Source organism: Lacerta agilis, chromosome 3, assembly GCF_009819535.1.
Source record: "Lacerta agilis isolate rLacAgi1 chromosome 3, rLacAgi1.pri, whole genome shotgun sequence".
NCBI lineage: Eukaryota > Metazoa > Chordata > Lepidosauria > Squamata > Lacertidae > Lacerta > Lacerta agilis.
This window is the reverse complement of record NC_046314.1, coordinates 45,016,736-45,036,320: the sequence shown is the minus strand read 5'-3', so window position 1 is coordinate 45,036,320 and position 19,585 is coordinate 45,016,736. Positions and strand designations below refer to the sequence as shown.

At 39.5% G+C, this 19,585-nt stretch overlaps 1 protein-coding gene across 2 annotated transcripts in view; it reads left to right on the top strand.

The window, feature by feature from the left end:
• The window catches only part of ASCC3 (activating signal cointegrator 1 complex subunit 3), a 194,592-nt gene that overhangs the window by 164,423 nt on the left and 10,584 nt on the right, over nt 1–19,585 (top strand). For both annotated transcript variants that reach the window (XM_033143493.1, XM_033143494.1), the window contains 2 exons: nt 8,609–8,833; nt 19,242–19,393. In XM_033143493.1, the coding sequence (XP_032999384.1) occupies nt 8,609–8,833; nt 19,242–19,393 (377 nt within the window). The remainder of the gene's footprint in view (nt 1–8,608; nt 8,834–19,241; nt 19,394–19,585) is intronic.

Sequence of the window (19,585 nt, the reverse complement as noted above, 5' to 3'; positions counted from 1 at the left end):
TTTCTTTCTTTTCTGTCTAGACTGTAAACTTGTATGATCCAGTTGATATTGAATTTGGGAGCATAAAGATTGAATCTCAAACATAAACTTATTTCATGCCCTTTGGACTGGTTTCGAGGTGCTGCAGCCCAGCAAATACTGCTTGGCAGAGGGAAATATTTGATTGTGGCTTTTCCGTTCCTGTTTCCACACTCTCAAAATACAATATGTATATAAGGGCAACATGAGATTGTGGGAGGAGCATGCATTTCCAAATACTTATTTCTGAAGCGGTGAACTGTAGCAAGGGGAACTATAACCTAGTCTAGTGACCCCAAAGCAGAACCCATTACATTTCTTACCTGCTCTCCCCCATAAGGTACCATGGCAGGTTCAGCAATACAAAAATGCAATGTTAAAATCAGTTTAAAACAGTTTCATCTAGAAGAACAGGAACTTGTGGTTTTCTTTAAACCCTTGGAAGAGTTTGCCTTTTCGCTCAGCTTTGCTAAAACATTAATTTCATCTGAGCTTTTTTAAGAAAAAAAAATTAAAGGCCAACTGGAGCAAAGCTATCCCTTTTACCACTAGCAAAAGGCTAACAGTCATCCACTGCTGGATGAGGCATGATCCCAACATGACTGAAGAGAGAGCTCTGGTTTCAAGGCCTAATCATATCTTGTATTATGGGCAGTCAGCTCAAAATATGAGGTTCTCCAATGCCTCTCTTTCTCATAAGAATAAAATAACAAATGAACTGCACTGCATTTATTTGAATGTGGTATCCCCTAACAACATGCCACTTGGAGATAGGGGTCCGAGGAAATACTTCATTAAAATAAATGCATTGTCCATTTTCTTTGTTCTGCATGCTGTGCCTGGTGCTAACTGGGTATGTGAGGCCTGAGACTTGTGTTGGGTGGAGAGCAGAAGCAACGCAATGGGGACTACTGCCACTCCTGCCACCTTCTTCTGCGGCCACCTGCTCTGCTACACACCCTGCCACATCCACCACTGGCAGAGAAGCGGCACAGCCATTGGCACTGATTTGGGGCAAGATCACACTGGTTTCAGGTGAGATCTCACCCAAAATGGTTGTGATCTTGCCCAAAATTGACGCTAATGGCGGCACTTCACCATCGCTGACGGAGGTGACAAATCACCCACGAGCATGCTGCCTGGGGGGGCTTCTGCTACCTGAACCAACATCCTCACCCTACCTAATGGCTTAGCCAGCACCGGTTGAGAGTTTTCCTTGCCTGTGATGCATAGACAGGCTCTCAAATGATTTGGTGCTTGCTGAGAGTGATCATGCCAAAGACCTTAAAATCTCCCTGAAGGTACAAACAGCACATTGTTTAATAGAGTCAAAGCAAGAGAAAGCACATGGCATGCACATTTATCCCTTAAAACCCTTACAAATTTATCTGACACACCCATATCTCTCCTCAGTTTGAGGGCTGTCCTCACTGTACTTGAATATGTGCCAGAACAAGCAAATTTTTGTTTATGTGCTTCTAAAAAGTCAAAATTCATGTGCAATATAAAGCTGGAACCGGAAGTCCAATCTTTTTTTATGAACTAGAAATAAACTCCTCTAAATAGAAAGTTGTAAGAAGAATTAACTGATACAGACCTAATTTTAACCAGCGGTACTACTTGGTGCCATTGGAACCAAGTTGTGTCTGCCACAACTGTGTGGGCTCATAAATCTGTGCCTGACTTAATTCCATCTGCTTGCTAGTACACATATGTATGGGCTTATAAATCAAGCTTGCACTTAATGTGCTGTCTAAGAGTTGAATGATAAAGTATTGGATGGTAATATGAAGTATTGCTAGTGAATGGGAGTTTTGTGTCAGATGTTTGATGACAAGGGTGGAAAAGAGCAAAATCCAAAATGTGCTGTTTTGTTTTGCTTTCTTTCCTCTGAGATAATAAAAGAGAGATTGTACATGTAAAAGCTATTACAACACATTTTCTGCTGGGTGGATTGTGCACTGTGTGTGCATCTAGAGGGCTATCATATGCAAAATGTCAGTAGGTTCATGCCTGTACCCAGGCCATACCCAGTTTACTTTGTGCCAAAAAACGGAGCCACAGATTAGAATTGAGCTTTCTCTCAGTGGTTTATCCTTTCTTGTTTGTCTGTTTTCTTTTCTAAGGACTCTGTAACACTTTCCCCACAATAATCATCTCCTTTTAGGCCATAGGCTTCGATCCACACGCATATGCTTATGCTAAGATAATTGGAAGGAGGGGGTTGAATTGAGTGTAGGTGTCCATTCACTTCTGTAGACTCAGATGGCCTCCTGCGAGCCACTGAATATGCAGGCTGATGTTAGGCTTGCTTGTGGTTAGCCACAAAATAAGGTATTCTGAGGGTAAGTCTGAGCTGGCCTGTCTCCACCTTGTGCAGCAGCTCTGTAGAGCTACAGTGGTGGTGGTGAGGAGTTAGGATTACTCTGTTAGTAAATGTGCTCTAACAATTGCTGTTTGGCTGGCTGTGTCTCAGACTAATATAACATTTCTGGGGGTTGATGAGACTGTGTGAATACAAAGAGATGTTAGATTATGTTTAGTACACTTTTAGTCAGTGGAATGTGCAGAGATTTAACAGCCTGACATCATTAACAGTCAGAGCCAAGTGTGGCCATCCAGAAAAAAGTAGGTCATTTGGCGTCATGTACGTTTTCCTCAGGCACTTGTGATTTTAAAACTTCCTCTTGGATACATCTTTGTACCCCAGCTACTTAATTAAACACTGGCGTTACATGCATGCTAGATTAATTACAGCTAAAGAAACAGCAACGTGTATCTCCATTGCACTTTGAAGCAGTCACATAATCATCACTGATAGGATGAGTTGTGACAAAGTGGGTGCTCTCCAGCTCTTGTTGGTTTCCCCCTAAAAGTGAGTTTGAAAGCTGCTCTGAAACCTTATTGATTTTACATTTCAGCTGTCTGGCTCTATGGTGATATTGACCCAAAATATTCCCCAGTGTCTGACATATCTTGACCCCTTATCTAGCACCACCTTTTCATCCATGCATTGAGAATCCACTGCTGGTCCTATATGTAGAACAGATAGCATTTCTATAAATCGGGTGTTGAACCTGTGACTTTCCTGGTGTTGCTGGACTTCATGACAGAGATGCGCAAGCTTGCACATGGTGTGGGGAAACTGGAAAAGGAGATGCTAGAACTTTGGGTCATCAAATGAAGCTGAATGCTGAAATATTCAGGACATACAAAGATAGTGAGTGCTTAAATTGTTTGAGGACTTCCCATAAACATCTGGTTGGCCACTGTGAGAACAGGATGCTGAACTAAGTTGGGCCTTCAGTCTAATCCATATTATATAGTCCTATGGATGTTTACTTCCCTGCCTTCCTTGCCCTATTGCTGAACTCACCTAAGTGCTTAAATTGCCTGACTCCTTACCATCTTCTCAGTGCTTAACTACTGGGGCTCCCTTGTGCTCACAGAGTAGTAGCTTGTTTATACACTCCTATGGCTAGCTTGTCCCAGTTCTTTTGCAATGAATTAGAGTAAGAGGCCTCGTGTCAAAAAGAGAGAGTGTGGCAAGTTTGAAATTGTAAGGCTAATCCAGTTCAGTCGGATATCTTAGCTGCTACAGACTGCAGTTGCCACTACTACAGGTGCCACATAATACCCATTCCATGTGTTTAAGAATTCAGTTGTTTAGTATGGCATCACCCGCACTTTGGAACTCCCTGCCAATTGAGATAAAACAGGCACCTTCACTGCACTCTTTTCAGCACCTGCTAAAAACATTCTAGTTTAGACAAGCCTACCCAGATGCTTAGAAAGTTGAGGTCATTTAAAATATGTTTTAGTATTTTAACTTTTGTATATTTTTTAAATAGTTGTGAATTTTTCTCCATTTTACACTTTTATCTTTTTCTAAAGTGCTTTGAGTTTTTTACAATCAAGTGGTGTATAAATTTTATGAAATGAAATAAATGCAACGATTTTTTGAGATTCTGCAGCACAGTTGACATTAAATATAATTGACCTGTCACATTCCTTAAAAGGGGGGATCCATTAAAAATGTGTGGATTTGATACCACTAAGCATCACTGGCAGCAAGATATTTCTTTCATGAATACACTACTTTGACATGTGCATACTCTTATTTTCTGCACTGGTCAAGTTTTAAAATGAAACCTGCATCCTAAAATTACATAGATCTAAAACTGCATACATCTTTTGGCAGTTTTGACCTCAAATTCCAGCTTAAACATAAGTGAAATCTGAAATCTGCCAATATTGTGATCTCTTGGTAAAGAGGACACTTTTGCACCTTCAGTAGTGGAAACAAGCTCCAGGAATGTGAGAGACTAATTTGGTTTGGCTTAAAAGCCTCAGTGTTACAAATTAAGCAGCTTGGTCCGAAAAGTCTAGAACTCATTAACTTTAAAGGCTTTGCCAGTTCTCATAGCTGAACTTAAGTTTTAGCATAAATAAAGCTTTCTTTTGTCACCTGCATCATCATGGCATCCTACATCTCTTACTCACAGCCTGATCCAGTGCATATTTGCTCATAATTGAGTTCAATGGGAGTTATTCCCTAGTTAGCCTGCATAGGATTACAGTCCTGCAGTGGAATTCTAGCATGTTTACTTGGGGGTAAGACTCGTTGTATTCAAGCATGCAAAGGAGTGCAGCCTTAGCCTACTATGAAATGTGTTACCTATTAGCTTTTTATATTTTTTGAGCTAGTGTGCTGTATAAATCTACATTGAATGCTTCGTTTTATTTAAACCACTGGAATAGAAGAATAATCCTACTGAAATAAATAAGATCTTACATGTGATACCTATTATTTAATTAATTTCACAGTGACTTTTTTCCAGGCTGTTAAATAAAAGAAAGAAAGCCATGTGTTCTCAGCCCTTCAGATACAATGGAAGGAATTCAACATCACACTAGGGCAATCGTTCCATCGGAACAAGTATTTTGGCTTGCCAAGACAGAGAATCTCCCATCTTCCCCTCCCCACCCCCCGCTGTCCTGCTCCGGGCCAATTTCTGGGGTATTTGCGGGGAGAGGAGGAAAAGCCCCCTTACACAAGAGGAAGTCCTTGATCAGCGCTTCTGCTGATGGGATTCAGTTGAGTGCCACCCTGTGCATCAATAAATTTGTTGGGAATATGTTTGCATAGTCATAATTTAGAATTAGTCATATTAGGGATTTTAGGTTAGGCCTTTTAATTTTATTATGGATTGGTTCCAGTGTACCTTTTAATCAGTCTTTTAAAAATTGTGCTAACTTTTAGTAAACAAATTTTTTAATTGACAGACAGTGCTTTTTTCTGGGGGTACTCAAGGGTACGCAGTACCAGCACCTCTTTTTCTGGAAGAAAGGTACTGTTGACATGTAACAGGATGGGAGAAGGTTGAAAAAAGATGTTTGCTTTGATTTATCTTGTTTGTGGGAATACATCAGAGGCTGTGAAAACATCAGAAGGGAATGAAAGCAGTGGAAAATAGTTGGTTATACACCTCTTGCGTTTGAATCATGGGAAGTCAAAAAATTAAATAATAATTTGGCAGAATTTGAACTTTTTTAAAATTGATAGTTGTATAAATAATTTGGAATGTTTCAATGTGATTTTGATTGGCTGTTGTATTGAAAAGTTTAATAAAAATGATTTGGGGGGCAAGATGGTGCTTTGGGGGGCATTTGTGAAACCTTTAATAAAGGAATGGCAGAGAACCTGTGCCTCTTGGGGTGTTGTTGGACTCCAGCTTGCATCAGGCCTAGCCAGCATAGCAAATGGTCAGTGATTATGGGAGCAGTAATCCAGCAATATCTGGAGAACCATAGATTCCCCATCTATGGTTCCACGGTTGGTGGAAAGGTTTGTGCTAATCTAGGTTTTGCGGTCAATTATTAGCAGTGAAAATGAAAGTGCAAATATTGTAAGCTAGGGTGTTGGAAGCCCATTTTTATTCCTACTCTCATTTTGGTCTATGTCATCTTCAGTGTGCTCTTCTTCTCACCCATATTACAAGAATATTTTTCTGCACTGGTCCCTTTGCACACTTTCATGAATCGTTCCAAACTGACCTTATTTAGTTACTGAGTAAACCGAGGAGAATTTTGTGGTTGCCTAGCAATCAGCGGGTACATTCCTCAGTCACTTTGGGATGAACCTGAAAATGCTTGGATGAGCACATCTGGTAGACAATCATGAATTACTTCCTACTCACCACTGCCTTTTGAGCAGTAAATAGTAGAGATGGAATTGGATGCCCATTAACATATGATGGTGACTTTAAAAAATGTAGTGCAGCCACTGGGATGTCCTTCTGGCCCATGGTGAGTCAACTCAGTCCTCGGGCATTTGGAAATCTATAGAAAGGTGATGGATTGTGTAGTCAGAGTGCTGTAGATTAGAACTTCCACAGCAAACTTGGTGACTGCTTAATTAATGGCCCTTGGGTTCCATTCAGCCTGCCAAAGAAAGATGCTGAAGAACCAAAGTGAGTGTTAAATGTGTCCAGGGCATCTGCCTTCAGTTGCTTAACTTTTCCCGCCTCTGGACCAAATATAGAAACTATGGGATAATTGTATGTTATTTCAAGAGGAGTTATCAAGGAGCTTCCAGCTTTTGGAATTCTTCAACTTTCAACTTCGTTGTATTCCTTTTTATTGGTCATTTACATAAATGATAGGATGCAAAGCAACATCAGAGAAAACAAGGAAGGGTGTTCTTGTCTATTGTTTCCCTAAAATTGTAAAGTTTAGAGCCTTGGCTTTTGAAAGTAGTTTTATTGCCAACTTTTTGTTGAAATCAATACTATAATAAAACAAAATATTTTTGTGCTTAGACTGCCATTGTTGAACCCACGGCATTTGCAGACTAGGATAAGGTTTGTACTGAAAAGGGAAACCCAAATGGAAAATACAGAGTGAACAGCCGGGCCTATTTGATTTGATTATGGAGGATGTTTCTTTATTCTGTCTTTCCTTGTGCAATCTGAAAACAGTAGCAGGGGGTTACAAGCAGAGTTCATCATCAGGTTGTCAATCACTGTCATTTAACATTTGCAGTGGGAGATGTCTTTATTCAAGGACAGCTGGGCAAATCAGAAGCACAGATTTGCAGTTAGCAGTCTGTCCTGCCTACACTAAACAAACAGGGACAGGGCAGACAGACCGGCCTCTCGCATAAAAATATAATGGACTGTGCTGACCTTGGTGCCCTCCATTCAGCTTCATTCCCAGTTGTATAAAAGCTTCAGTGCCCATTCTCAATTTCCTTTAATTACTTACATGATGCAGATAAGAAAATGAACTTCACTTACAATCATCCATCACACACAGGAAATGAAGTAGGCAAGTTGTTTGAAACAAGAGGAGTGTTTTGGAAGTAAATAAAACAGGTTGTATTTGGGGGGGAGGGAAGGAGTCTGGGGAGCTATTTTCTTTTTGCAGAAATACCAGCTAAGCTGCAGCTACTCCTCTGACCCTGCCTTCCCTACTCCAGTCTCTCCCCCCAGCCCAGTCTGTCTCCCAGTTGTAGCTGCTAGGCCGTATTGAGTGGGAGGGGGAAAATCTCCTTGGTAAATATTCTTTAAAATATCTTTAAAAGGGTGCAAGTTAAATAAGAGTGAGGCAAACATGCAGAATTCAATAGGGCTTAAAATGGTGGTGACCTTTAGGTTCAGAAAATAAATGACCAGTTTTCACAAGAGATCTGGCAGAGACATCAAGGATTAGTTAGCAGTTGTCTTCAGTCAGTCTTTTTATGACAAAGAAGAAAGAAACCTGCTTAAAGAGCATGATTTTTTTTAAAGAAACATAAACTTTATTTCAAAGTTTTTCTAAACATCCTTTTACCTTTTGGCAGTAGCATTGCTACAACATGTGATATTGTTTATAATCAGAAGCGAATAGTTTTGTTGAATATTAACAGTGGATACAGTTAAACCTTCCTTCTGCCTCCGTATTTCAACAATGTCAGCAAAGTTGTATTGTCTTTTAGGAACATCTGAAGTTTGGCTAATGTATTTACAGCTTCTTGGGGAGGACTCATCTGGGCGAACATTTAATTCCTATGAATTTGTGAGAAATGAATTTGTCCCAGAGATCTACAGTTCAAGAAATGATGGAAAACCTGACCATATTAATTGTGCATTTGGTGAAATTTAAAGGGGAAAGGTCTCTCAACTTTTAAAGTATTGATTTTGCCATTGCAAAGCTCTCCCTTGAACATTCTGGTGGAAAACCTGCTAGCTTTGGTAGTAAATGCAAAAATAGTAGAATATTGTAAACGCTATCCATTCTTCCCCAAGCACTGCTCTTCCCAGTGAGACCTCTTCTGCCCCCACCTCTGGCAGGAGAGCTTTAAGGACACATGTGGAACTTGCCCAAAGTTTGCTTCTAGTTGCAGCCTCTTGCAGTATATCAGATGTCATCCAGCGGGCATCCCTGCCCTTGTGAGCAGCTTATTGAAGGAAACAATGGCTGTTGTGAAGGGAAGGAACAGCAACAAAATCTGCAGAAGCAAGCTCACAGTCCTGTAGATCACAGCCATCATGTTTTCTGCACTAACATTTATTCTCTTTCTCTCCCCCCCCCTTTTATTATTATTAAGGATGCTGAAGAGTATGCAGACCTACCAGTACGACATAATGAAGATCAAATGAACAGTGAACTTGCCAAACATGTCCCCGTTGAAGTAAATCCGCACTCTTTTGACAGTTCACACACAAAAACCCATCTTCTGATGCAAGCCCATTTTGAACACGCTGTGTTACCGTGCCCGGATTATGTCACTGATACCAAGACGGTGTTAGACCAGTCAATCAGAATATGTCAGGTACAGTGGGACTCTTTTATGATCACTTGCCTGGTTTGCTATTGATAGTTGTCATAATACAGATCCAAGAATGCACCTGAATTGTTCACAGAGCTTACATTAGCATTTGTAATTAGCAGAAATATCTAGCATTTTTCTGTACAAAGAATTTTGCAGTTCTTATTTTGTGCATCCTCACAACAGTCCTGTGAGGTAGATAGACTTTAATGGTTCCATTATGCAGGGAATGTCAGAAGAAGAAGAATGTAGTATGTTAATTTAGGACTGAGATGTAAGCAAAGTCCATGTTGATTGCGCAGAAGTTGTGATTAGGCAAACACAGATGGGGACAGGAAAGTGGATGTAAGGCCTGCCCTCAACAGAACAGAATGTGCAGGCTGCTCTTCAGATATTTGTGTAACTGGAACAAACATATGAAGAAGGTTTGTAAGCACGTGTAATTGAACACGATTAGAAATCTCACCAATTGGAACCAGGCTTCTCAGTTTCCAGTGATAGCAAGTGTACCTTCAATTGAACACAATTAAAACTGGGGTTGATGGGAGTTTTTATGGTATCTGGAGGGCACCAGGATGGAGAAGGCTGATTAACAGAAGCAAGATAATGTTGTGTTTAAACATTAGACTGGATCTGATCTGCACATTCAACAGAATAAAGTAGTAGAGTCATGAAGTGTTAGCATAGATTGTACTATTTCAGTTCACAAATGGGGGGGGGATCACATTTTTTAAGACTTTACTAGCTGTAAAAAAAAACTTCCTTAAAAAAGCTTTTAAAAAAGAAAGTCTATTAGAGAATGAGCTATAGTGGAAACTTTATCTGATATACTAGGGTTTGCTCTCTTTTAAAACTTTGAGGGGATGCTTCTATACAGTGGAGCATTCAAAATTGTATTCCCCATTTCCCATCTGACATTGGTACAGTCTGTTCTACCACTTTATTCTGCTACATGTGCTAGCCATACTCAGGGGATGCTGAATGTGAGAAATCTATTTATTGGTATTTTACTGGCTTCATATTAAGCCTAAAGCAAGTCATTAATGTTTCTGTGCATTTAAGCACCCAAGAACTTACATTTTCATTATTCTTCGATTCAGCTGCTTAGAAGTCCACCTTGTTACTATGGCATCCAGTATTGTTTACAACCAGTAGCACAATAAAGTTCCTGAGTAGTATTTTTTCAAATAATATGTGAGTTAAAAATAATACTGTGTTCCATTTTTCTGTTAAAAGTGTGCGTGGTTTCTGATCTGTACTGCTGAGCATTTGCATGGCAATAGTTCAGTAAGACTTTCTGGGGGGGGGGTGCTGAAAAGTTAGCTTCAGTAATTTTAAGTCATCATATTATTAGTATTGTACCAAAATATGTGAAATCACTCGTTCCTTCTTCACGTCAAATGCTTTATTACCGCAAGTTCAGTGATTAGTTTTCATTCTGCTGTTTGAAACCGCCTTTTGAATTTGTATTAATTGAAATAGGTAATTGAAGTAGTAATACCTTTCAGTTCCTCACTCAGAGGGCAATCACTACTTCTGAGAAGTAATCTGACAGTTGCCCGCTTTGCATTTTGATTGGCAATGAGCCTCCACTTGTAGAATTGTTGATAAAATATTTTACCATTGCCAAGTAGTGAGACTGTCATGGTGCTCGGTCTTAACCTTTGAGAAGTGTTTACCCATGGATGAGTTAAGCACATCTCAGTAGGGTACCTGTACATTGAGAGAAGAGAAGGCTTCAGATGTTAGAATTGTATTTCTTAACTGCTTAAGGGAGGTGTTTATGCCTTTACTTTGCGCTTCCATGGAACTCCATGGTTTTTATGACTTTTAAATGCCTCATCCAAATCAGAAAACCTACTATACACAGAGAGAGAGAAGGGGGGGGGGACTTTAGATCAGCTTCTCATTTGACGAGAACTCCCATCATTGTGAAAGGCAGGCATGGATAGAAATAATTGTGTTGCCCCTTGTAATAAATGGAAGTAGGAATTCATTTATTTTTCTGCTTCCACTTGCATATATTTTATAGAGAAATTCAGCTGTTTATGAACAGGTGGCGCTGTGGTTTAAACCACAGAGCCTAGGGCTTGCCGATCAGAAGGTTGGCGGTTCGAATCCCCACAATGGGGTGAGCTCCCGTTGCTCGGTCCCTGCTCCTGCCAACCTAGCAGTTCGAAAACACGTCAAAGTGCAAGTAGATAAATAGGTACAGCTCCGGTGGGAAGGTAAACAGCGTTTCTGTGCGCTGCTCTGATTCGCCAGAAGCAGCTTAGTCATGCTGGCCACATGACCCGGAAGCTGTACGCAGGCTCCCTCAGCCAATAAAATGAGATGAGCACTGCAACCCCAGAGTCGTCTGCAACTGGACCTTTGCCTTTACCCTTTTATTAGTAGGCAGATTCACATGTGTGTTGTACTTTCAATATAACCATCTGAGTACCCCATATCAAATGAGAAACCATCCTGATGGTGAAATCCGACATGGCACTAAACCTCTCATTCCATCAGCACAAGGATTTCTCCTTGAGCACAGGACCTCTCTCCTTTTCTCCTCTCCCAGCACACCCCATTTATCTGTTTTAGGGCATCTCTCAATCCTCTGGAGATGATCTGCAGAGGATATGGGGCATGCGCAGGGGGAGGGGGAGGAGTCGTGTTGCGCAAATGAAAATACAGTGACGGAATGTGGTAGTTGAATAGTGCCCACAGACTTTATCGAGATAGCAGTTTCACACACTGTGTAATTTTCGGACAAAATACTAAGTCTGTATACTTTGGGAGAAATAATAAGCCTGACCTCTGTCACTACTTTGTTGCCTAGCCTCTATTGCTAATTTATCACTGGCTGTGATTTTTGCACCTCATTGCCAGTCAACTTCCACCTTACAATTTTCTCCTTTATATACCATCCAACTAAGATTTCTCTTCATGCATCTGAAGGCATGCTACAAAGGCACAAGCATAATAAGTACATTTGTTAGTATTTCTGGTGCACGAGACTGGTGGGTTGTGCTGCAAAAGATTAACACGGCTCGCCCTCTGCTAATTTTGTATGTCATTAATATAGCGTAAGATACGCATCCTGATGTGCATGTTGCACCTAGTGTGTTGTATGTTTGTTCAATAATTGTTTGCTCTAATTGTGCAATATTTCTGGGCCAATTTAATTCCTCAAAAACTTGATTGTCAGCTTAGAAATTTTGGAAAGTCGTGACTTCAATCCAAAAGTGGATTTGGCAAGTAAAAGCCCTTCCATTCAATCCAGAGTCCCTGTTTTCACCATACATCTTTCTTCTGTGGCCCCCATCGCATTTGGGTGTCTAGCTACATGTTTCGTTTTTGGAACCACTTGGTCACTATTACTGTCCATTTTCAAACATTTCCATGTGCAAATAATTATTCCTGGGTCTTTCAGATACCTTAGCCTTTGTAAAAAGTCACTTGGCAGAGGGGGTAAATGTGAATATTCTTCCGTGTACCTCCAGTGCATAGCTAATAAATTCAAATGAGCATGTCATTTAAAAAAAAAAAATCTTAATTGCCAGTACAGAGTTACTTTCCATCTGTCTAAGCTTTTTTCCCACATGTTTGTTTTTAAACACCCCAGGTAGCCGTAAGCACTGCTATGTGGTAGTATATTTGGTGACAATTTGATGATACGGTTCTCTCCTTGTGTACAATTCTCTCCCCCTCCCCAAAACTCATGACAAATCTTTTCCCAGTTGGCACTGGAGAAAATGACTAATGCTTAACCCATTTGTGTGATCAATTCACTTAAGCAGCTACTGTGAAATGTTAATCACAACTTTAATTTGTACTGCATTAGCATTTTGATTAACTTGTAGGCTTGCTAGCACACTTGAAGCACTTTTACTCATAGTTACTGCTCGGAAATGACTTTTTGATTAATTAAGTTTGTTAGATAGCAGCTGAGCTTCCTGAATGCTAACCTTACGGGGCTAAAAGTTCAGGAGAAAGTTATTGTGAACAACTGTTGCCGTTGAAAAGAATTTTCTGAAACACTATAAATATTTAATTATTTACAAAATATTGAATATTCTAAGGAAATTGACCTTAACTCACTCACTCACTCACTCCCCCCCCCCAAAAAAAAAAGTGCAGATGTGACTGGAGAAAAAAGATTTTAGATTTTCCTTTTCCAAGAATATTGAACGTGGCCTGGCAAGTGGATTGGAATTTTGTAATTTTGCATGCTTTTAGGTTTTTGAAGGAATATTTCTATTTTGTGCTTAATCATTGGAAGAAATTGGTTGTGCCTGTGGACAAGACTATTGGCTTTAAAATGTGGAGCATGATCTATCCTTGTGACACACAGACATAGAACTCAGACAAATTGCAAATCAGTTATGCATTATTATAGCTTATGCAGTCTTCGTCTAGGCTTCCCATTCACTTCACTGGAAGGGTCAGCTTTATGTGCACATGTCTTTTCATTCTCAGAGGTAATTGGTGGTTGTGGATATGTGGATGTATTATCCTGAACAGCAAATCTTAGCACTGGGCATTTAGGTACCTTTCCACTGAAATATAAATTAATTGTTTTAATTTGCTGACTATAATGAATGTCTATTGAAGAAAGTATCCAGTGATGCATGTTGTGACAAGAGAGATACTTATTTTCAAAATATGTCAGCTTGTGTAGTAAATTCTATTTTTTAGAATTTTTCCTTAATTAAATCTACTTACCACCTTAATGTAGCTTTGACAGAATAGTAATTAACCTGTAAACGTTGATTACCTTATAAAAAGAGCACTTCATTTGCTGTTACCTCATTTAATTCTTTGCGCAGTTAATAAGACTCTGGATGCCCAGCTTAAATAATTGTACAGTGGTACCTCGGGTTACAAACACTTTGAGTTACAGTTACAGGTAGGTAGCCGTGTTAGTCTGCCATAGTCAAAACAAAATAAAAAATAAAAAAATTCCTTCCAGTAGCACCTTAGAGACCAACTAAGTTTGTTCTTGGTATGAGCTATAATATTTGGGCTACAGACTCTGCTAACCCGGAAGTAGTACCTCGGCTTAAGAACTTTACCTCAGGATGAGAACAGAAATTGCACACGGCGGCAGCGGGAGGCCGCATTAGCTAAAGTGGTACCTCAGGTTAAGAACGGTTTCAGGTTAAGAACCGACCTCCAGAACGAATTAAGTTCATAACCAGATGTACCACTGTATGTATACAAATATGTTTTTTACATAGTATATCATCTGCTTTAAATAGAGATATGGAGCGCTGGTGGGGGGACAGAAAAAGCTAGAGAGGAAATTTGGGAAAACACCGGGGGGGATGAAATATGATCTCCAGCATTAGGGAATGAAAATTCTGACTTACATAGCACTCAAATCCAATATAAATTTCTGCACCCAGAGGGTTCTGCCATCTTCATGAGTTGCTTGCTTGTGAATTTCTGCTTGCCACCTCCTGGTGACCTTTGGTCTAGCTTGGTGATATTAGAAGCAACTATCCTTTCCTGCTTTTCCTTTGACTTGGCCTCTTCCTTATGGCCAACTTTTCAGCTCTTCCCTCCAGCAGTTCAGGAAACAGCAGCTGTGCTTGAAGAATAAAAGCATTAGAAATATCTGGAAGTTTGGATAGAAAGTGAACTCTAACCATGGCTAACAGGTGGGAGTTGACTACTGCTGAGTATAGTCACAATTTTGCATTAGCAATACTAGGTACTTGTAGCTGTAAATTCCATAAATATGCCAAATAATACAATTTCATATTCTGAGTTGTAAATGATAAATGTTACATTCTTAAAGCAGTAAAGTAAGCTTTGGTTTGATTTTTTTTTAATTAAGTACTGCATATATGTTAGTTTTTCTCCAAACTTTCGATTCCCGCCCCCCTCCCCCCTTGGCTTGAAATTTTTCATTGAAAAATTCAACTTCATTGAAGTTACTTCACATGATTTAATGCTTCTGTTGCTAGTTGTTGGAGCATCTTCTATATTAATATAATATAATATAATATAATATAATATAATATAATATAATATAATCACACACAAAGAAATGTGGCTGTTTTTTTCAACACATGTGCCTTTCAACCCAAAAGAATTTCACTTAAAATACCGTATTTACTCAAATCTTTGCTCACCTTTTTTGGCCAAATTATGTTGCGAAAATTAAGATGTGCATTAGATTCAATGGCACATTAGACTCAAGTAAATACAGTAAAACCTGATTTAAATTTTGGAATTTGAATTAATATCTTGGTATGAAAATAATAGAATTTTCAGGCTTTCAAAGTATTCAATCTATTCTGTGTCAATGTAAAAAAAACAACAACCTGCTATTACAGTAGAATATACAATACTGTGGTACCTCTGATTACGTACTTAATTTGTTCCAGAGGTCCGTTCTTAACCAGAAACTGATCTTAACCTGAAGCACCACTTTAGCTAATGGGACCTCCCACTGCAGCTGCAGCGCCAGAGCACGATTTCTGTTCTTATCCTGAAGCAAAGTTCTTAACCTGAAGCATTATTTCTGGGTTAGTGGAGTATGTAACCTGAAGCGTATGTAACCTGAAGCGTATGTAATCCGAGGTACCACTGTATAAGCTTACAATATACCTGCTCCACAACTTGCACTACTATAAGGCAAAACACGGTGGTTGCTTCAGGTTACAAATTTGGGGCATCATTAAAGTATCTAACTCCAGGGTGGTACCATTTGGATATTCCATCTTGGGTATCAGGAATTCTTGGTTTAGTAGTCCTTTATCCCATTTCAATACAACGACTTCTGACATTTCAGTGCCAGATATTAATGGATTACTATTCATGCCAATAAGAGCAATCTTGGCTGAGGTCATTTCCAAGGCTGCCTGTAGAACCCAATGTTTCTAAGGAGGGTTCTAGCTGTGATCCTGTCAGTACGGAGCAGCACAGAGTTAATGGCGTCACAAAACATAGTTAAGCATTATGGGAAATGCAGAATAAATATGATATTGTTGTTTCATTTTAAAAAAGGAAGGACTTTACCTCACCAAAGAAAGAGATAATAGGTTGTCTTCTTTAAAGTACCTATTATGGTGCAAAATCAGTATTTACAAAATAGAGCAGATATTTTAAATACATGTGACTGACTGACTGACTTGGAGAGTGCAAGCAGAATGACTCAATTTGCTACTTTTAGTATTTGAAAGGATTTCATTTTCCATTGATGTGTTAAGCATTTATGCGTGTTGCACTTAGCTAATGAATGAAAATGTGAATGGGTTTCCAAGCAGCAAATGGAAGGAGCTGATCTGGCTACGGTTCTGATTTCTTCACAATGTCCCTGTGCTGGATTTCACACCAGGATAGAGATGCTATGAATAAATATTATGGATGAGAGAGCACAGAATAAGAGAGGAAAGAGGATTTGCCGTGTGGGCCTTAGGCACTGTGTAGAACACACCCACACACTCAAGCGTTTGTTATTCCTTATTGGATACGAATAAACGGCTGTCAATTTGTGCAAAGCTCTCTGTGTGGCAGAAGATCCTATAACAAATTTCTGCTGCTGGCAGATTGTAGATTTGCTTGCTCAGGTCCTTATTCCTTTGTAATAAAAAATAAAAAAATCTGCTTAGCGAGGAAAAACGAAAGAAAAAGTGCCAATAGAATACATTGTGCAGCCCAAAGCCCTCTCCCCTTCACACACTGAATTTGTATATTATACTATAAGAATTTTATCACTACGGCTGTCTATGTGCATAAATTTCAGTACGGTCAGTAGGTGGGGTAAAAGAGTTAAGGCTATCTGGTGTTGATTCAAGCTCAACAAAGCCAGGAAATTGGAAGCTAAGGTTAATGTCTTTAAAGACATGCCCTGTGATCAGTAATAATGTGCAGTGTCACAAATTGTACTTCCTTACCATTTATACTCCATGCACTCACACTTCTTCTTTTTTTAGCTCTTTTAGACCCAACTCTAGATAGGAAGGATGGAGTGGCCGGGACCAGCAAATGCTCGTCCTCAATTGTCTTATGATGCATCTAAGCATTATTCTGTTGCTAGAGGAAACCTGTTGTGCATTAGCACATGCATGTTTGTTGTTTTACATCAGTAACTCGCAGAATGTGTTAAACATTGGTGTCCTCTGATGCAGTAGTGGTTAATGTGGCAGATGATGGTGCCAATAATGATAAAGGTCAAAGCAAGTTTTGAAACTAATTCACCCATACATTGATTTTTAAAAGACAACAATGAAAGGTGCATATTGGCAGGGTAGAGGTGGCTGGCACACCCCCCCCCAAAGGCAGTACAGGGATTTACCGTATTTTTCCATGTATAAGACTAGGTTTCCCCCCTTAGAAATAATATCAAAAATGTGGGTGCGTCTTATGCATGGAGGCCAACCCCCCCCCCCCCCATTTTCTTAATTCGGAGTCCCCAAAAATAGGGGGCGTCTTATACATGGAAAAATACGGTGTATAGAAAATCAGGGTAGACAAATGACCTCACAGATCTTTCCCCACACATCTTTTCTATTGCAAAGTGGTGTTGGGGTGGGCGCAGTCTGAAGCAATAAAGTGGTGTGCTGAGAGAGGTTTGCTAAGCCCTTCCGCGTATTTCTACTTTTCAGCCGCAACCCCAGAAGCATGAGTAGTGAGAAATTATGCTGATAAGGCTTTTTCAAAGGATAGATGATGTATTTTCTGTAAGCACCATGACACCTAAGCTAAGTGAATGTCTGCATAGCCCAAACTGGTGCTATAAGTAGGCAACTGAAAGTTCAGGAAGAATCCATTGGAAAAGCTGGGGGGGGAATCACTCCTCTTCCCACCCACCTCCAGGTCATCCAGGGCTGAAAATGTAGTGCTGGCTCTCCCATGGAAGCAGAGAAGTAAGGATCCAACATACGCAAAAAGCAATCCATGCATTTTTCTACTGAGTACCCCATTCACCCCTTTAAATGTTTACCAGTTGGAAGAATCCTTAAAAGTTGTCCTCCTCAAATTGTATTACATGATTGTGTCAGGAGGAGAGAGACTGGAAATCACCATTAAAAAAAATATGAAGTTACCTTCTTGTCCATATTTTTTTTTTTTTTTGCCTCCATCTGAAATCCACCATGTCATAAAATGAGTGTTATAGCAGCAGTGTTGTTGTTTACATTCAATCATATTGGACATCATTTTCTCTTATAAAAAATCAAAAGCTCACAGGACATTGAACCGTAGGCAAAATAGTTTTGAACATTGGTCCTTAGCAAACGCTAAGCAAACTTGGTCAGAAATAAACCTTTTGAAAGGTAAGCATAAACTACCGTTTCCAAGCTGAATCTCTTCCCCCATGGCTGCAACCAGCTTTGTGTACCTTTTAAACTCAACATTTCTCCAGGATCAGTGTAATTTAATTGAAATAGCTCTGCATGTGTAAACAACTCCTTTGTTTAAAGAAGATTTCGTTGTTTAGTTTGCCTTAAGTAAATGCTGCCTTTTGTTTGTCTGTAAAACATTTGATTAAATGTACAGGCTAATATAGACAGCTTAGCATTCCTCTAGTGGGCTGTACAAGAAGTCTGGAGCATACATTTTAGCATCAAAATGCAGCCTAGATGCTCCCTGTATTTATTTTTTTAAATAAAAGAAAACAAAAACTTATACTGAAAATAAAAAAAAAACCTTCTGCTTCCAATGCTGTCAGTGATTAGCTTTCCAGGTATATTCATGAAAAGTCAACCTACTAAAGCTTTTCAAACCTCTTTGAATGCTACTTGTTTTGTCTGGCAGTTGTGCACTTGTCGTCATGTACAGTTTAGATAGCCTTTAGCTGCTGCTAATGTCAACACGTGATTTTGATGGTTTTACTGTAGGGCAGTGTACTTTCTTGACCTGCTGCAAAAGTCAAATATTCTTAGGAAAAATGTATAGGTATACTCCCATGTGATTGCACTTAAAAAAACCTTTGTATAAACATTAGCCTGATTTAAATATTCTCAACAGTGGTGTGACTAATTTCAGTATTGTTGAAAGGAAGTGGTTCACATGGTTGATACTGGCAACATGGTTGCTTCTCATGCTAACATTGTCCTGGGGACTATTAACACTGGTATGGAAAATCGTGCCAACCTCCATAACCTACTTTACTGGAGAAGAGTTGTTTTGGAAGACAGTTTTATGCTTTCCTTCTTTTCCTCAGGCAAGATGTGACCTGCACTTTTCTTTTTTAAAAAAGATATGCTTATGAACCACTTCACAGGATCTCACTCTAGAAGTACTAATTCTATTCTCTTAAGTTTCCCAAATGGGGACAAAGGAATAATAGTGGACAGTCTCACAGAACTACTGTGAAGATAAACAGTATCATATTATTTCTCATTATTTGGCTTCCATTGATCGTGTGAGAAATTGATAAGGAGTAACTAAAATTGTCATCTTCTTGATTTAGGCAATGCTGGATATTGCAGCAAACGAAGGTTGGTTGGTGACTGCTCTAAACATAACCAGTTTGGTACAGATGCTAATTCAGGGGCGATGGATCCACGACTCCTCTTTGCTTACTTTACCTAACGTTGAATACCACCATCTTCACCTCTTCAGGTATGCATTTCTTATTGGGTACAGAATGCAGATATCCCTTGCTTCCCCACACGCACATAGTGACACATGAGCCAGGACCATTTCATGAAGTCCTGATTGTGGGAATTCCCACTACACACTATTCCCCAGTTTAAATCCACCCTCTTCATTATGGCTGAACAGATATGTTAACACAGATCTTTCCAAGTTTCC